At 39.9% G+C, this 16,581-nt stretch overlaps 1 protein-coding gene across 1 annotated transcript; it reads right to left on the bottom strand.

Annotated features, from left to right (window-relative positions):
- Positions 1–5,060: 5,060 nt before the first annotated feature.
- Positions 5,061–6,767, bottom strand: LOC108992117. The gene is made up of 3 exons (XM_018966580.2): positions 6,510–6,767; positions 6,202–6,418; positions 5,061–5,854 (listed from the first exon to the last, which is right to left on the bottom strand). Exons 1-3 carry the CDS (start codon positions 6,642–6,644, stop codon positions 5,493–5,495), a joined length of 714 nt encoding a protein of 237 aa, XP_018822125.2. The 5' UTR covers positions 6,645–6,767; the 3' UTR covers positions 5,061–5,492.
- Positions 6,768–16,581: the final 9,814 nt, after the last annotated feature.

Here is a 16,581-nt window from a genome sequence, read left to right as displayed (position 1 = left end):
TATTGGAGAAAAACCCTTTGCTAGAGCTCCCTTATCTGAGGTTGAAGGAGAAGTCGAAGAAGAAAAATTCAAGAAGAAGATCTCCCGGAAGTGGTCCGGACCCCCTATTTATCTGATTGCTTTTCCCACTTGCCCTCTACAATGGTGGGACAGGACCTACATTGCGTGCCCGACAGACTCCCCTTTTCCCCATTTCCCTTGACAGACTCATGCCTCCTACTATCCTTTTCTCCTAATAGCCCACCTTACTCCCTGGCACCCCTGTTGGCCCCTTGAACCTCCCTACTCTCCTTAGCTCCCTGACACCCCCATCTTACTTTCTGGCTCCCTAACTCCAACCTAGCTACTAACTTGGTGGGCTGGGCCTGATCCTTGGGCCCTGATATTTTTACCCTCCTCACAATACTCTGCAATTCTTAAGGGCAATTTACTCAAAAAAGAAGACTTTGAGAATTTCCAAAGGTAAAAAATGCAATCGAATTAGTTCGCCTGAGTACGTAGGGAAATAAATTCCTGAGGTCAGTCCCAGTTCATTTGTTCCTCTGGCACAAGCAATAAACATTTCCGAACTTAGGATTGAGAGATGAGCATGATTACGTAAAGTGCGGGCAGACATCTTGTCTCGCCGAGGCGAGTGGGGGGCAGGCTCGGCTGCTTAGAGCGTGTGCACGGGGCTCGTGCAAGTCTATGGACTTGGTTTTGTTGAGCGGGGGGTCGGTGAGTTTAGAGACTTGACCTTATCTCGCAGCGAGTCTAGGGACCCGACTTCGTGGCGAGTCTAGGGACTCGGCTTTGTTGAACAAAGGGTTGGAGAGTCTAGAGACTTGGCCTTACCCCGCAACGTGTCTAGGGACCCGACTTCATGAGCGAGTCTAGGGACTCGGCTTTGTTGAACGGGGGGTTAGCGAGTCTAGAGACTTGGCCTTACCCCGCAGCGAGTCTAGGGACTCGACTTCGTGGACGAGTCTAGAGATTCAACTTTGTTGAACAGGGGATTGACAAGTCTAGAGACTTGGCCTTACCCCGCAGTGAGTCTAAGGACTCAACTTCGTGGACGAGTCTAGTGACTAGGATTTGTTGAATGGGAGGTCGGCGAGTCTAAAGACTTTAGCCTTACCCTACAACGAGTCTAGAGACCCGACTTTGTGGCGAGTCTAGGGACTCGGCTTTGTTGAACGGGAGGTCGGCGAATCTAGAGATTTAGCCTTACCTCGCAGCAAGTGTAGAGACCCAACTTCATGGCGAGTCTAGGGACTCAGCTTTGTTGACAAAGGCGCTCGTCTTTGTTGGATTGCTTTGTCGGAGCGCGGGGCCACGTGGCCGGAGTTCCGCACTACAAGAAATGGCTTTGTTAGTAGAAATGAACTCACATAAACTTTTAGAGCGACAAACCGGAGAGTTTTAGCCGCTGTCATTGATCTTTTCGCTTGACTAAGAAAATTATCTGTTGTTGGTTATGATTCCCACGCAGGTGAGCTCCGAGCAGGTGGGTCAAAGAAGACGAATCCCGAGCAATGAGTCCTGTGCTGAGTAAATAAATCCCGAGCGGAGCAACTTCTTTCCTAAGTAGGACAGAGACTTCCCTAAGTTGCGAGTCTTGCATCATGGCCTTTCTGAGCATTGTTTCCTAAGCCGTGCTTCCCAAGTTTAGCAAGTCCTGGGTAAAAGAGGTGTTGAGCTGGTGAGGTGGCTTTTGAGCTGGTGACCATTGAGCAGGTTGTCTCCGAGCTAGTGAATTCCGAGCAGCAGGTTCCCGAGCTGGTGACTTCCGAGCAGTAGTTTCCCGAGCTGGTGAGGTTGCTTCAGAGCAAGCGAAGACTTTCCAGTGCACTGGAGGCGAGCCCCGGGTAAAAGAGGAGAGTCTCGTGCTGCGTTTTCCGAGCTGAAGAGTCCTGGTTATCCGAGAAGAGCTTCCTGTGTCGATGACTTTCCAAGGCAGGTTCCAAGTAGAGAAAACCTTCCCAGTTGAGCATAACAGATGTTCTTGAGCTGGGCAAGTCCTGTGCGTCCCGGGCGAGGTTACTGAACTTCCGAGCCAGTGAAGGCCCGTCCCCGAGTTGAACTTCTTGAGCAGAGGAGTCCCGAGCAGCAGCTCACCTAAGCGAAGTTTCCAGAGAAGGTCAATTCTGGGCTTCCCATGCGATGGTTCTCGAGCTGAGTAGGTTGTCTATCCGAGCAGTGGTTCCCATGGCACGTTGGTTCTCGGGCTGAGCAAGTTGCCTATCTGTGTGGTGGTTCCCGTGGCACGTTGGTTCTCGGGCTGAGCAAGTTGCCTATCTGTGTGGTGGTTCCCGTGGCACGTTGGTTCCCGAGCTAAGAAGGTTGCCTATCTAAGCTAAGCAGGTTGCTTATCCAAGCGGTGGTTCCCATGGCACGTTGGTTTTTGGGCAGTGGTTCCTGGGCTCGTTGGTTTCCAGGCGATGGATCCTAGGCTGAGTGGGCACGTTGGTTTCTGGGCAATGGTTCCTGGGCTGAGCTGGAGGTTGACCCTTGGAAACACTCTGGCCACACGTTGCATGTACCACGGGGTGGCAGCCCACCGCCTGTTGGCTGTGGTTCTTGGTCGGCGGAGCACGCCACTAGCCACAGAGGTTGCCAATAGGTCAATCGGTGCCTGGTGGTGGGTGACCTGGCCAGCACGTAGGTGCCGTGAGAGGGGGAGTCCCGGGCGCATGATGTTAAGATCCCCCTACCTCCTGCAGTGCACAACGCTCACATCCCCTGTCGACGGGGGACGCTCGTACTGAGATAATAACTGCTAGCAGGCCATGTGGTGGTCGCTGACAGCAGCAACGAACTTGGGCTGAGGGGCCGGGAGCCCCACGTCACCAACTGTTGCAAGCAAGGGGTGACGCCATGCTCGGCGCGCTCGTCCTTCACGGGAGTTGCTTAAGCGAGGACAAAAACTCCAGGCAGCCCAAGTGGTGGCTGCAGGAGAGTCAGAAGGGCTCATGGAGGCCAGCTATGAGCTCCTCAAGGTGTTGGGAAATGTTTGGACGTTGCCCGCTGTGCACAACATGTACCTCTGGTGACCTCCACGGCCGCGGCAAAGAATGCCGGTGGCCCGAAGTGCCTGCCGGCGGTGCCACGACGTGGGCACAAGGCTACCCACACCCGTTGGGTTGCCATGCATGGCCTCTACGTGGACGACACTGTGCACTTAAGTGCACAGTGCCGTGTGGGACACCTGTGCCTGCAGACCACTATTTACTTAAGTATACAATAATTGCCTGCCAATACATGCGCCCCGAGCATAAACTACACTCCCCTGGGTCGGGAAGATGAGCAGCCCAAGCATTTAAACTGCAAGTGTCATGTGCAGGCCCTTACGGGCGAGCCCCAGTTTTTCCATGGCATTATTAATAAAAATAAGAGCAAAGCAGCTGGGTGTACTTATCTGGAGTAAGCTTCGCTTGTTTATTCGGAGATTATTCACTACACAGGAAAATCGTCATTCTCCCACCTCCGGCTTAGAAAGTGATCAGATCCCACAGACGACGCCACCATTGATGTTCTAAAATTCGCAAAACATGCCGGAAGGGGAGAAAGAGTCATTCCCGACCCATTGGGACGACTTGGGCCTCAATCGGTATTGTTTGGAGCTCTCGATAGCATTCCAGTGTGGCTGTATAGTGGCAATGCGTACATCCATGGCATGGAATGAAAAATAAGTGTAGAGAAAGTAAAGAGAGATGGATACCAAGATTTACGTGGTTCAGCACTAGGCCTACGTCCACAAGAGTTTAGGGAGAGGAGTTTCTACTATAATGTATTTGTTTACAATCTCTCATTCCTCACTGTACAATGGTGGCTTCGGATACATTTACTAGAGAAAAACTCTTCGTTGGAGCTCCCTATTATGAGGTTGAATGAGAAGTCGAAGAATAAAACTCAAGAAGAAGAAGATCTCCTGGTAGTCATTTGGACCTCCTATTTATCTGATTGCTTTTCCCGCGTGTCCTCTATAGTGGTGGAACAAGACCTGCCTTGTGTGCTCGACAAACTCCCATTTTTCCCATTTCCCCTTACAGCCCCATGCCTCCTGTCCTCCCTTTCTCCCGACAGCCCACCCTACTCCCTGACACCCCTGCTGCCCTCGAACCTCCGTGCTCCCCTTACCTCCCTGACACCCCCACCTTATTGACTCCCCCTACCTACTAACTTGGTGGGCTAGACCCGGACTTTGGGCCCTATTTTAACCCCCTTCACAGACTCTTTAATTCTTCTACACAACCAAAATGATAAACGCTACTTTTGAGTAATGAGATGGAAGAAATGTTGTAGGCCTTTTATTTGTAAGAAATGCTGTTTAATCAAGGGTAGGATCAGGAGTTGCATTGGAATCCTCGTGAGCATGCCGTGTATAGATTCATTGAGAACTGAGAAGGTTTCTAGTTCAAGCTATAGGATAATTTCCTGTGTCTCATTGATTGTAAGTAGGCCCTGACCAAGCGTCGGTCCCATGAGCAATGTTTCCTTTTTGACAGAAAATAAAAAATATATATATATATATATTTAAAAAATGTAAGATTTTTATACGTCGGTAGTAGCATCCAATAGAAACTCTCATACACTCCCATTCCCATTTGAGGAGGCTGTGATATTTTTCAAGAAAGTTGTGCTATATAAAATGGAAAATGATGGATGCAAATAAAAGCTACCGACTTCTTCTTTTTCTTTTTACTTAACCGTCAAGAAAGTATTTTTAAATGAGTATGTAATTGTTTTTAATGTTTAAATTGATTTAAAAAATGCTTAAAATAAACACATAATAAAAATTCATTACTTCCTTCGAACAGCCAAGTAGATAGTTGAACGATGACCAAAACTTGTTGACCAATCAATGCTCACCAGTACGCCAAAACTCAGGGTTTTAACTGGTAGACTTCCCTCAATGACCTCATATTGATGCTGATTTCCTACAATTTTCTGTCCTAATCAAGAAAGGCAGAGCATATAAACCCTGAACTGATCTGAGCATGAACTGTTTGAGCCCGCATGAATCAGAGATCCTGGTGCCATTTTAAACAGATATATCAATCATGCTAACTATATGTTATAGCCACGAGCAACCAGGCAATCCTTTACTCGTACCTAATAAGTAAAGATGTTTCTATGTCTGTCGGGTTAACAAATTAATCTGCTCAGCGCCACATTAATTTCAAGGTTAATTCAAAGAGAATGCAAAGTGCAACCCGAGTATGAGGAAAAACACTAAGAATTTACATACAGGTTGCACAATGCACATTACAGCACTATTTTTCTACACACTAATTTCTTACAGCGAGCTCCCCCCAAATCCAAAATGCCTTCAGTTGAAGAGCAAAAGCCAACTAAGAGCGTTTCCACCAAGCAAAACTATCAAAGAAGTGGGCTCCATTCTCGGTCCCCCAATCCCATCTACCACACATCTCTATAATTCAGCTCTATCCTCCATTACAACCATGAAATAAAATACCAATATGGAGGTCCATCTCTAACTATATACTTCATTACCGGAACCATGTAATGGGCGTGGACGTGTTTTGAGGAAGCTGTGGTATCAAGCAGTGCTGTTGCTGCCACTGATTTAAGCCCTCGCTCCCAGCTATTCCACCATAAACATCATGTACGCTTGGGTGGCCTTGCTCTATGTTTGCATTTTGGCTGTTGTTATTGTTGTCTTCTTCGATATCCATCGCTACTGCCATTCCTTCAGCCTCCGCCGTCAAGGGGGGAACGTCGGTGGCCGGTGCAAGAGGAAGTTGAGAGGGAACCCAAGGAACAACAGCCAAACACCCATTATTCTTTTCTTTCGTAGACTGTTCCTCAACCGACTTTACATTACCGTAGTGGCTCGACCCAAATAATTGATCTGCCGAAAGTGCAAAAATTCTTAAGAGACATTTTCACGAACATAACAACTAAAAGAAACTCTTGTCCTAGTCTGGAAAAGGGGACATTTTGATATATCAGTATTTACCACCTATTTTTAGCAATAAGCCAAGTGTTTTGACTACTGAAACAAACCCACAATTAATATCCTATACTAAATAATTAAAACCCAATTGAAAGAAACGCACACTTAGAATTTGTAACCAATCTCCAATATCCTTCATTAATTTTTTGCAGGATCAGTAAATTTTCATTATTTGGGGAAGAATCAGTGTAAAAACTCGGTAGATAAAATAAATAGAAGGTAAATGAATGATGGGTGCTTACTCTTAAAGCCAGACATGATGTGAGAATCAACAGAAAAAGAAAGATTCGAAGACGATGAATGTAAAAGAGGAGTATTCACAGGCTTGAAGAGAACAATAGCCTTCTCATCATTGGACGGAAATTCCAACTCCAAACCCTCGCGAAGTCGTCCGACTACATCCTGGGCCTGAGGAATCTCCGCCTCCTCTTCCTCCATAATCGGCGGCAACTCCGCATCCTAAACGTGAATCGAACTTTGGTAATTAGCAAGCGAGAGAGAGAGAAACGAATAAGTAAAAGGGAAGCGGGGAAAAACGAAGAAAAGGTACCAGGCGGCGAATCTTTCGAGCGGGGGAAGAGAGAGAAAAGTCGGAGAAGTCGTCGTTGAAATCGTCGAGCTCAAGGTCCTTCCTCTTCAGGTTCATCTTCATCTTCGATGTTTTCAAGTTCATGTATGCAGCCATTTTGTTGCGAAGAAACAGAAGGCTAAAAAACAAGAGGACGCAGAGAGAGAGAGAGAGAGAGAGAGAGATGAGAATGCTGTGCGTGGGTTTGTCTAGACACCAGACTCCATAGTCTAGACCCCTCCAGAAGCTTTTACTTTATTTATTTATTTATTTACTCTCTCTTGGGGTCCTTAAAAAGTCAAACAAGTGGGGGAACCGACGTACACTCATCAAGTCCACATCGATTGCTATGGACGCGACAAAAATAAATAATATTTTTACTCTTGTAAATATCATTTCTCTTGTCATTTTAGTCTTGTATCATGATGTGTGATATTTTAAATAGTTTTTTTATATCAACCATCTAAGTAATATTAATTTAAAATGTTTCACTATGACCCAAAATAACAAAGATTAAAATAAAGAAGTGTTTAAAATATAAACTCCATTATAGCCTCGTTTGTTTTTACATATGAAATGAGATAAAATGAGATGAGTTGATATTAAAGTTAAAAGTTGAATAAAATATTGTTAGAACATATTTTTTTAATATTGTTTTTGTTTTGGGATTTGAAAAAGTTAAATTTTTTTATTTATTCTTTTGTGAGAATTTGAAAAAATATAATGATTAAATGAGATGAGATGAATTAAAAGAATTGTGAAAACAACTGAAGCTATAGTGTTTACAACTTTATAGGGTTAAATGTGTGTGTGTGTATTTATATATATATATATATATATATATATATATATATAAAGAATGACAAGTGGTCGATATTTTGAATATGTGGTTTGAGGCACAATGACAAGTGGTTAATATAAAGAATGACAAGTGATCCACTCCATGGTTCTATGTGGTCATGACAGCACAGTGAAAGGCTTCTTCCCCAGTGGGCGTAGTTTGAGGCAGAGGAATCCTTTATCTCTCTATCTGTTTATTCTTGTGGAAGAAATGTTATCCAGATTGTTAAAGCATAAGTTAGGAAATGGGATGATTGTTTCATTTTCTCATCCTCGGGGTGCTCCTCTTATATCTCATTTATTGTATGCTGATGACATTGTTGTGTTTGATAATGATGGGAAGTCCTCGCTTCGTGTTATCAGGGATGTTTTTGCTCAGTATGAAGATTGGTCTGGTCAGGTTGTGAGTAAAGAGAAGTCTTCTATTTTTTTCCCTAAGTATTTTACGGGGGCTCAAAAAAGGAGTGCTTTGAGAATTACTTCCTTCTCCGAGGGCTCCTTTTTGGTCAAGTACTTAGGCGCGCCTTTGGTTTCAGGGAGGCTGAAAGTGACTCATTTTGATGAGTTAATGCACCGGATCTGTGGCCAACTTGAAGGATGGCAAAAGAAGTTTCTATCGTCTGGTGCTCGCATTTTGTTGTTGAGGCATATTGTGGCAAGTATCCTGATTCATTTATTTTCTGTTTTGTATGCTCCTAAGGCTGTGGTGGCTAGCCTTAATCGGCTCATGAGTAATTTTTTTTGGGGCTCCTTTAATGATAAGCCAAAAAGGAAGTGGGTTTCTTGGGATAGAGTGTGCAACCCGATTCTTGAAAGGGGCATGGGACTAAGGAAATTTGAAGATGTGCAAGCATCACTCTTTATGAAGTTTGCATGGAATTTATTAATCAAAATTCAGTTTTGGTCAAATTTTTAAGGCAAAATATGTCAATGATAGACATGTCTCTTTGATTGATGCTAGTAAGGGCTCTTTATTCTGGAAGAGAATAGTAACAGTGTTACCTAAGGTGTTGGGTAATTCCTTGTGGAAGTTAATGGATGGTTGTATTTCCTTCTGGAGGGATAATTGATTGAAATCTGGTGCTATTATCGACTCGTGTGAGATCTCGGAGCTTCCTTTTCTTACAATAAAGGAATGTCGAATTCAGAATGGGTGGAATGTGGAGCTTCTACGAAGACTGGTGGGGGATTCTAAGCTTGAGGAAATTTTGGCATGTTTAGGTGAGTTTAAGGACGGGGCAGATATCCTGATTTGGAAGCCAAATTTGAATGGTAATTTCTCTTCAAAATCAGCTTGAGATTGTATTCGTGTTAGGGTTGCAAAATCTGAATGGGCTTTTTGGATTTGACACTCAGTGCTTCCAAAGAAATATTCGGTTACATTGTGGAAGGCTTTAAATTTTTGCCTAAGTGTGGATGCGCGTATTAAAGATTTGGGCATTCCCGTGGTTTCTAAATGTGAATGTTGTGCAAGGGGTTGTATGGAAGATCAAGATCATGTCTTGGCCACAGGTTCGCTTGCAGCGGAAGTTTGGCTAAGGGCGTCTTTGAGTTTGGGGATGCCTCATGATTCATCCCGGCCTTGGAAGGCTACTATGGAGCTTTGGTTTAGAAGGGCCTCACACTCTTATCAAAAAGGTATGTTACTTGGTTTGGTTCCAATTATTTTAACCTTGTCCCTTTGGGTGTGGCGGTGCAAGGCTTGTATGGAAGGGAAAAAAGTTTTTGTGCAGTCTTTGTGAGGTGCAATTAAGGCAACAATTGCATGGATGAGATTACGCTTAAGGGTGAGTAAAAAATTAAAAGATGGTGATGATCAAATATTGGTTGCCTTTTCTATTCTGGTTAAAGCTCATTTACGTAAGCATGTTTGTTTGGTAAAGTGGAATAGACCGAATAGGGGATGGTTTAAATTGAATGTTAATGGGAGTTCGTTGGGGAATCCGGTTTGCATGGGGGCGGGTGGCCTTATTTAGGATGATCAGAGTTGTTTAAGGTTGGCTTCTGTTAAAGAGTTGACTCATGGCTCTAATAATGAAGCGGAATTATTAGCTCTTTTTTATGGGCTGCAGCATTGTAAGGAGTTGGATTTGCATAGAATTAAGATTGAGCTTGATTCTTTACTTGTAGTAAATTGGTTCGAAAAATGTAGATGTGGCATTTGGTATCTTGAAGACTAATGGGATGAAATCCAAAAGATCTTGTCCAATTTGCAAGTTAAGACAAGTCATGTTTATAGAGAAGGAAATTCAAGTGCTGGTTTTCTTGCTAATCTGGCCTCGAATCATCAGTCTGGTACGTGGATTAATTTTAATGATATTCCATGAAAGCTCAAAGGTATTTTAAAGGTGGATAAATTAGGTCTCCCCTCTTTGAGATCATAATTTGGAAGGTTGTTTGTTGGCTTCAGGTGTGTTATTGGTTGTTCTTTTGGCTTGTTTCAGAATAAGGTTTGTACTAGGAGTATAAGGATAAAGTATTTAGTAACACTTGGGTTCGGGTTGCTTTTTGCTTAATTTGTCCATTCAAGTATATTTTTGGTCCACGATATTCCTTCGTCAAAAGTAATGCTTGATTAATAAAATTGAGGTAGGGGCCACTATTGGATATGTGGCTATGACTCTTAAAAAAAAGTCAAAAAGAAAATTTGGAAATAAATGGTTTTGTTATAATATAACCAAAAAATTGAAAGGTTATAGTTTATTTTGTCATTTTTATGAGAAATGATATTGCAGTCATAAAATGCACAAGTATCGTGTTTTTGAAAAAAATAAATATGGGACCCATATTTTTTAATGGCAGACCCTACTCATTTTCAAAAAAGTGTATGATGCTTACACAATCCATGATTGTATCTAGCAATACAATAAAAATTCTCACTTGGTCTGCATTCATGTTTTCTATAAGAGAAAGCAAGAATATATCAAAATAATTTATCTTTAAAAGCACTCGCTAGGGGTGTAAATTCAAACCGGTAAACCGGAAAACCGGTCCGGACCAGACCGGTTTTACCGGTTTTGAACCGGTCTGGTCCGGGACCTGTTCTTAGAATGTGAAAACCGGCCAATTCCGGTCTGGTTCCGGTTTAGGGAGTTTTTGGACCGGACTGAATCATACCGGTTGATAAAAAAAATATAAAAAAAAATATTTTTATATATAAGTTTTATACAAAATATTATATATATTAATATTAATATATATAAGTTTTATATATAATGTATAATTATAAATTTATACATTAAATGTTAATTTATAATTTCATATATATATACATTCATATATGAAATAATGTCATATTATAATTTATAAATTATTACATTAAATGTTAATACAATATATAAGTTTATAAATAATACTAATAGTCTAATATAGACTATAGACTATAGTTATACTTATAATTAATACTAAAAGTTTATAACTAATACTAATATTAAATATATAATTTATAATTAATACTAATATATAACTTATAACTATACCAATAGTCTTAAAAAAATCGAAAAATCGGATCGGACCGGACCGGAAACCGGTAAAACCGGAAGTACCGGTTTAGGAGGGTAACCGGTGCGTAATCGGTTTTGAAAAATACAAAACCGGTACATACCGGTTCGGTCTTAGATTTTATCCAAAACCGGACCGGACTGGACCGGTTACACCCCTAGCACCCGTATCTAGATGCCTAAACCTTCATTTATCCTAAAATTTAGGATTTACATTTGGGGAAAACCCCAAATGCATGCTCCATCTGCCTCCCTATTTGAACTTAGGTTTGGGGATGCTATAGTGGCTCCCCATATATCGGGAGCCACTATATATCCCAAATCTTCCATTTCGGTTCCTCATCTCGCACAACTTCTCTGTTCTTCGTGTCCTACTTGCTACCGACCGTCGTTCACGTCACCATCCGACAGCCCCTCTGGTCATCGTCTCCGATAAATAAGGCTATACACCTTCGACACGCACATACACAATCTCTCTCTCTCTCTCTCTCTCTCTCTCTCTCACACACACACACACACACACACACATCGGAATGCTCTGTGCCGATTCATCTTCATGTGTTTACCCATATTGCTTCATTGTTTTCAGGTTCCTTGTGATTTACATCCATTTGTGTTCACCTTTATTACTCTGTGATTTACTCCAATGGGTATTTGTGATTTACAGCTTGTCTTGCCTTGTGATTGACTCAAACCTTTTTGTGATTATTCCTTGTGATTTACAATTGGGTATCTGATTATGGAGATGTAGCTGTGAATTTCGAACCTTTGTTGAGCAAAATTGGGGCTCTAATTTACATTCCACTCGGACTGTTGGTCTCTGATTCGATCTGTTTAGGGTTTTACATTTGGGTCTGTGATTTTGTCACTATAGATGTGATTTTGTAGGCTGTGATTTACATTTTCTTACATTTGGGACTCTGATTACATGTTACGATAGCTCTCATGCATGAACTTGTCATTTCTGCTACATTGGACAATGTACATGTTTTCATTTGGTTCCATGATTCAATTATTCCTTGTGATTTATTATGTTTTGGTCTTCGATTTACATGTTACTATAGCTGTGAATTGCAAGTTTTCATTTCTCCAACATTGGGGATTTATACATGTTTCTATTTAGGTAGATGATTCGATTATTCCATGTTATTTACATTTAGGTCTTTGATTTACATGTTACTATAGTTGTAAATTTCGCCAAAGTTTTTTCTACAACATTGGGGCTATGATTTACCATTACCATGGCTGTGATTGGGGCTTTGTGTAATTTTCAGATTCTGTGGTTGGCATTCGATTGGGGCTGTCGTTTGAACTGTATATGTAAGTGCAGGGGCTATGATGATGGTTAGATTGTTGGGTGTACCCGAGTGTAATATCCACAACTCTAATGAATGTTCATTGATCAGTATGGCAAGGTAACCTAGATGACCATCTAAATTGTGAAATTTTCATAGAGGCAACTGGGATTTGCAACCATCCTATCTTGTGCCTTTTGCTATGCATGAAAATGAAAGATCTAAACCTCATTGATATATAAATATTCTGCAATTTTGTTATTTCGTTTTGTTCTATCTTGTGCTTTCTTGGCTTATTTGGTTGGGTATGCATGAAGGGTTGATCCTTGTTGGTTCATGTGGAACATGTTTTTTGCTTTGGCTTGTGCCTTGTACCCTATTTGGGAGTTTGGTCTTGTGATTTCTTGGCAATGCTTCATTGGTTATGCTGCAAATTTTTGTTCATTGTTAAAGTTGTTTAGTTTTGTGAAACTTGGCTCTGAGATATACACATGCATGTTGTTCTTACAATCATTTCATAAGATGGTGTGTCTAACTAATATAGGTATTATCATTTTTATTTCTCATTAACTGACCTTGAGGCACGATTTTTGTGACTTAGGTACTCTACTACACTACATGCATGTTGTTCAGTTTTCTGAAATAGAGATTACTTTGATAAGTTTGCTGTTCAGTTGTGATTGGCCCCAGATGGCCAGTTTTTTAGGAAGGATCAGTTTCTTATTTCACTAGTTTTGATGTGAGATATATATGTTAAACATCATTTCATCTTCTTCCAAGCTACATCATTTCTTGTAGTTGTGTTGTGATATCTTATTTCTTATTCTGCTATTTAGGAATGTCAGTTGGATTACTTTGCCATTTTAGTTGTTTTGTTATTCAATTATGTTGGTTGGATTACTTTGTCATTGCTTTCTGGTATGTTATTAAGATAAATTAGTTGGATTACTTTGCCATTTTCTCTATTCTGTTATTCAGGTATTTGCTTGGTTGGATTATTTACTTCTGTGATATATCCATATTGTAATATGTTGGAAAAGCTTTTAACAATTTAGAGATGTTAAACTTGGAGATGTGATATATCCATGATGTGATATATTGCTATTGCTCTACATGCTTTTTGAAACTTGGATGTGAGATATTTATGCTGAACGTCATTTTATGCTTCTTATAGTTGGCTGTGATACCATCGTTTTATATTTGGTTGGATTATTCACTACTTTTTAGATAAACTTATTGTGTTGTGATACCATTATTGTTTGTGATAGGAAATGTATATGTTCCTTGGATGCTTTTCTAGTTTGGTATGATTTTGGTTGTGTATCCCCCTCAGCTATGATGATAACAAAGTTGAGTGGGAATACAAGAAATTTGTAACATACTCCATGGTAGGGTAACCCAGACAACCAATCACAAAAGCAATCGATTGTTGCAGTCATTCGAGCATGCTGTTTTTTTCCTATGTGTTACCATTCCTTTCCTGAGCCACTTTCTATGGGTTAATGGTTTGTGTATGTTTGGGGGTTTTACAAGAAAAAGTTGAGTGTCGACAACAGAAATTGGCAAAACCTCCATGGCAGGGTTGTAACATGCAGGTTCAAAATTTGGACAATAAAATAAATTTACTCATTATTATTATTATTATTATTTCCATTATTTTTAAAGTAGTTACCTATTTATTTATTTCAGTTGCTTTATAAACATTTTAAAATCGATTATTAATTACAAATTAATAGTCTATCAAAAATTTTACTTCTTTGTGTTTTTAAACGTGTGTAATTCAAACTGCATTTCCCCCACGACTCAAACTGCCAAGACCATTTCCTCCACGCTTATCTCTCTAATCTCGTGACCATATCGAGTCCCCCTCCCACTGGGAATTCTTAGAACCACTTTGGCTTAAACACGTCAAACCTCGATGTCTATCTATATATTTTTCCCTCTGTCGACTCCTTAACACACTGACACAACAAACAGCACAAACTCAATTGAGAAATCAGCCTCCGTTTCACATAAACAAATAAAGCCCAGCCAATTCGTGCTTCTCCACCACCCCGTTCGAAGGAGACCCCAGCTGTGACTGGCGTAGATTGCGATCCAACTTCGTCGCCTCCCATCTCTTTCGTGGTAAGTTATCGTCGATTTACATACTTCCTCTACATAATTCCTTCTCTGTAACCACAATTAAGACTAAATATATTTTTGTTCTTTTCTTCTCTCGGTATTTCACCACAAACAGAGGGCTCTCACAGTATTTTCTGTCGCCGACGATGTAGACCAAACCCACCACCGCACGTTGTCCCTTGATGAGTTGAACTGTCTCACACACTCTCTTCTGTTGTGACCCTCTCCTTCTCGAGCTAACAGCACAAATCCCACCTATCTATCAGAGTTTTTGTCGCCGTTGATCTCAAGCCACTAGCGACTACCGTTGCACTCCAGCATCCTCTCAGTAAGACCATGCTGATATCTCTATTTTCCTTCACCATCATTTTCTTCAGTCTAAACATTATTTCTCTGCTTTTGAAGCTTTTCCGTCACTGATCTCTGTCATAGCCACTCAAATCATTCGTTGCACGGCTTCTGATTTCTCTCACGATAAGCCCGAGCACCTCACTAATTCGCACGATGCCTTTCTTCTCCAGTGTTCGTCTCTTTATTTTTTCATGCATTTGTGTCGAATCTCCTTCACTTTTATTTCAACAGTCCAATAAAGCCATGCACATCTTTGCATATCACCAAATTACCCTTCACACAATATATTTTAACTTCTGTAAAAAGTCTCTAGAAGCTGAAGCCTCATTGTTTGTGTAATTCTATTTTTGCTCTTTTGGTTTTGTCGTATATCATCATTACTATCTTAGTTCAGTTTTTCCATAAAACCTTTCATGCTTCTTAGTTAATTATAAAACTATTATTTGAACTTTTGTCGTGTATCAGCTTTCCCATAAGCCTGCAAGCTTTTTTATTATTTCAAAATAATGTCTTCCAGCCTTTTTGACTCCACTTTTCAACTTTTGTAAAATGTCTCTTCAAATCTTGGAGTGGTACATTTTTAGCTTTTGCCTTTTGTGTGGGCATCACAAAAAATGTTTAAAATATGCCTCTTTACGGATGGAATATGTTAACTTGATTTTAATTTGGTCATCGTTGCATATAAGTGACACTTAAACCTTGTATACAATTTAAATTATATCAAGTACTCATTTATGATTTGATTACGATAATAAATTACACGGATTTGAATTTTAAGTATAATCAAGTTTAATTAGTAGAATGAATTTCCAATGTTTATTTTATTAGATTTTGATAAAATTATTATGCTATATTATTAATTGGAAAATAAAGGAATATGTTGTAACTTTTGAATCATATTATTATTTCTTAATTTTAGCATATATCAGAATTTTTATTAAATCATTCCTATTAAATTATTCTCTATGATATCAATTTAATTAAATAGAATGTCATGACATTTTTTAGCAAATAGTGACATGATATTTCGTATAGGTAACAATCTACAAAGTGAGATTTTGAGATTTGCGATACGAGATAAGTAATTTGATCACAAATTAGGATCATCACAGTTCTACTTATATAAATTATTATTAGAGCCAATTATTTGATAGCCATTTTTTTATGTATCACTCATGTCATATGCAAGCATGTCACCAAACACAGTACATGATCATGTCATTTAGCATCATGTTCAGATTCAGAAATTTACAATTATTTATATCAGTATGTATATCATGCATTTCACATCGCATAAGACACGTAGCTATCTTAAGTTCAAGTGCAAGATAAGATCGTATCAGTTTAATCAGATGGTCATTCAGATGCATGGAACCAATGCAGTTTCAAGGTGAATGTGCAAGCCACGGACTCAAGCGTGGTCCACCATAGTATGCCAGAATACTATCAATGGCTCCCCTTGCAGCAGCGGGATGTGGGGCCGGTGCACAACTTTGCACACAAAGTTAAGTGTGTTGGCTAGTCAGATCAGTCAGTTAAGTCAGATCATTCAGATAAATCATATCAGTCAATTAATTTAGATAAATCAATCATACATAGCATAAGCATTGAATAGTCATGATTTAAGCTCTCAGTATGAAAATTCTTATGAACAATCTTATATTTATTATGTTTAAGTTGTGATGAATTTCTTATTGAATCTTCGACTTATTTTAGTCTATTTCATGTTTTTAACCAATCAGGTGAGGATGATGAACACGAGCAATCAAACCAGAATTAGAAGAAACAATTGATTTAATTTTAGACTTCATAGAATAAAATTGCTTTTATGACACAAATTTTATTCAGTTTATTTATTTAATATTTTGGAAGAAATTTTATTAGACAATTCTTTTTATGAAATAAATGTTAATTTCATATTATTAAATATGAGATATCTTGCCG

This window comes from Juglans regia, chromosome 6, assembly GCF_001411555.2.
Source record: "Juglans regia cultivar Chandler chromosome 6, Walnut 2.0, whole genome shotgun sequence".
In the NCBI taxonomy this organism is placed as follows: domain Eukaryota; kingdom Viridiplantae; phylum Streptophyta; class Magnoliopsida; order Fagales; family Juglandaceae; genus Juglans; species Juglans regia.
The sequence above is the reverse complement of the archived record's forward strand: the minus strand, read 5'-3'. Positions and strand labels throughout refer to the sequence as shown.

Coding starts and splice junctions, on each gene's coding strand:
- LOC108992117 (XM_018966580.2), bottom strand. CDS start 6,644: ATGGCTGCATACATGAACTTGAAAACATCGAAGATGAAGATGAACCTG. Junction 6,419..6,509: donor CTCGAAAGATTCGCCGCCTG/GTACCTTTTCTT, acceptor ATTCACGTTTAG/GATGCGGAGTTGCCGCCGAT. Junction 5,855..6,201: donor CATCATGTCTGGCTTTAAGA/GTAAGCACCCAT, acceptor CACTTTCGGCAG/ATCAATTATTTGGGTCGAGC.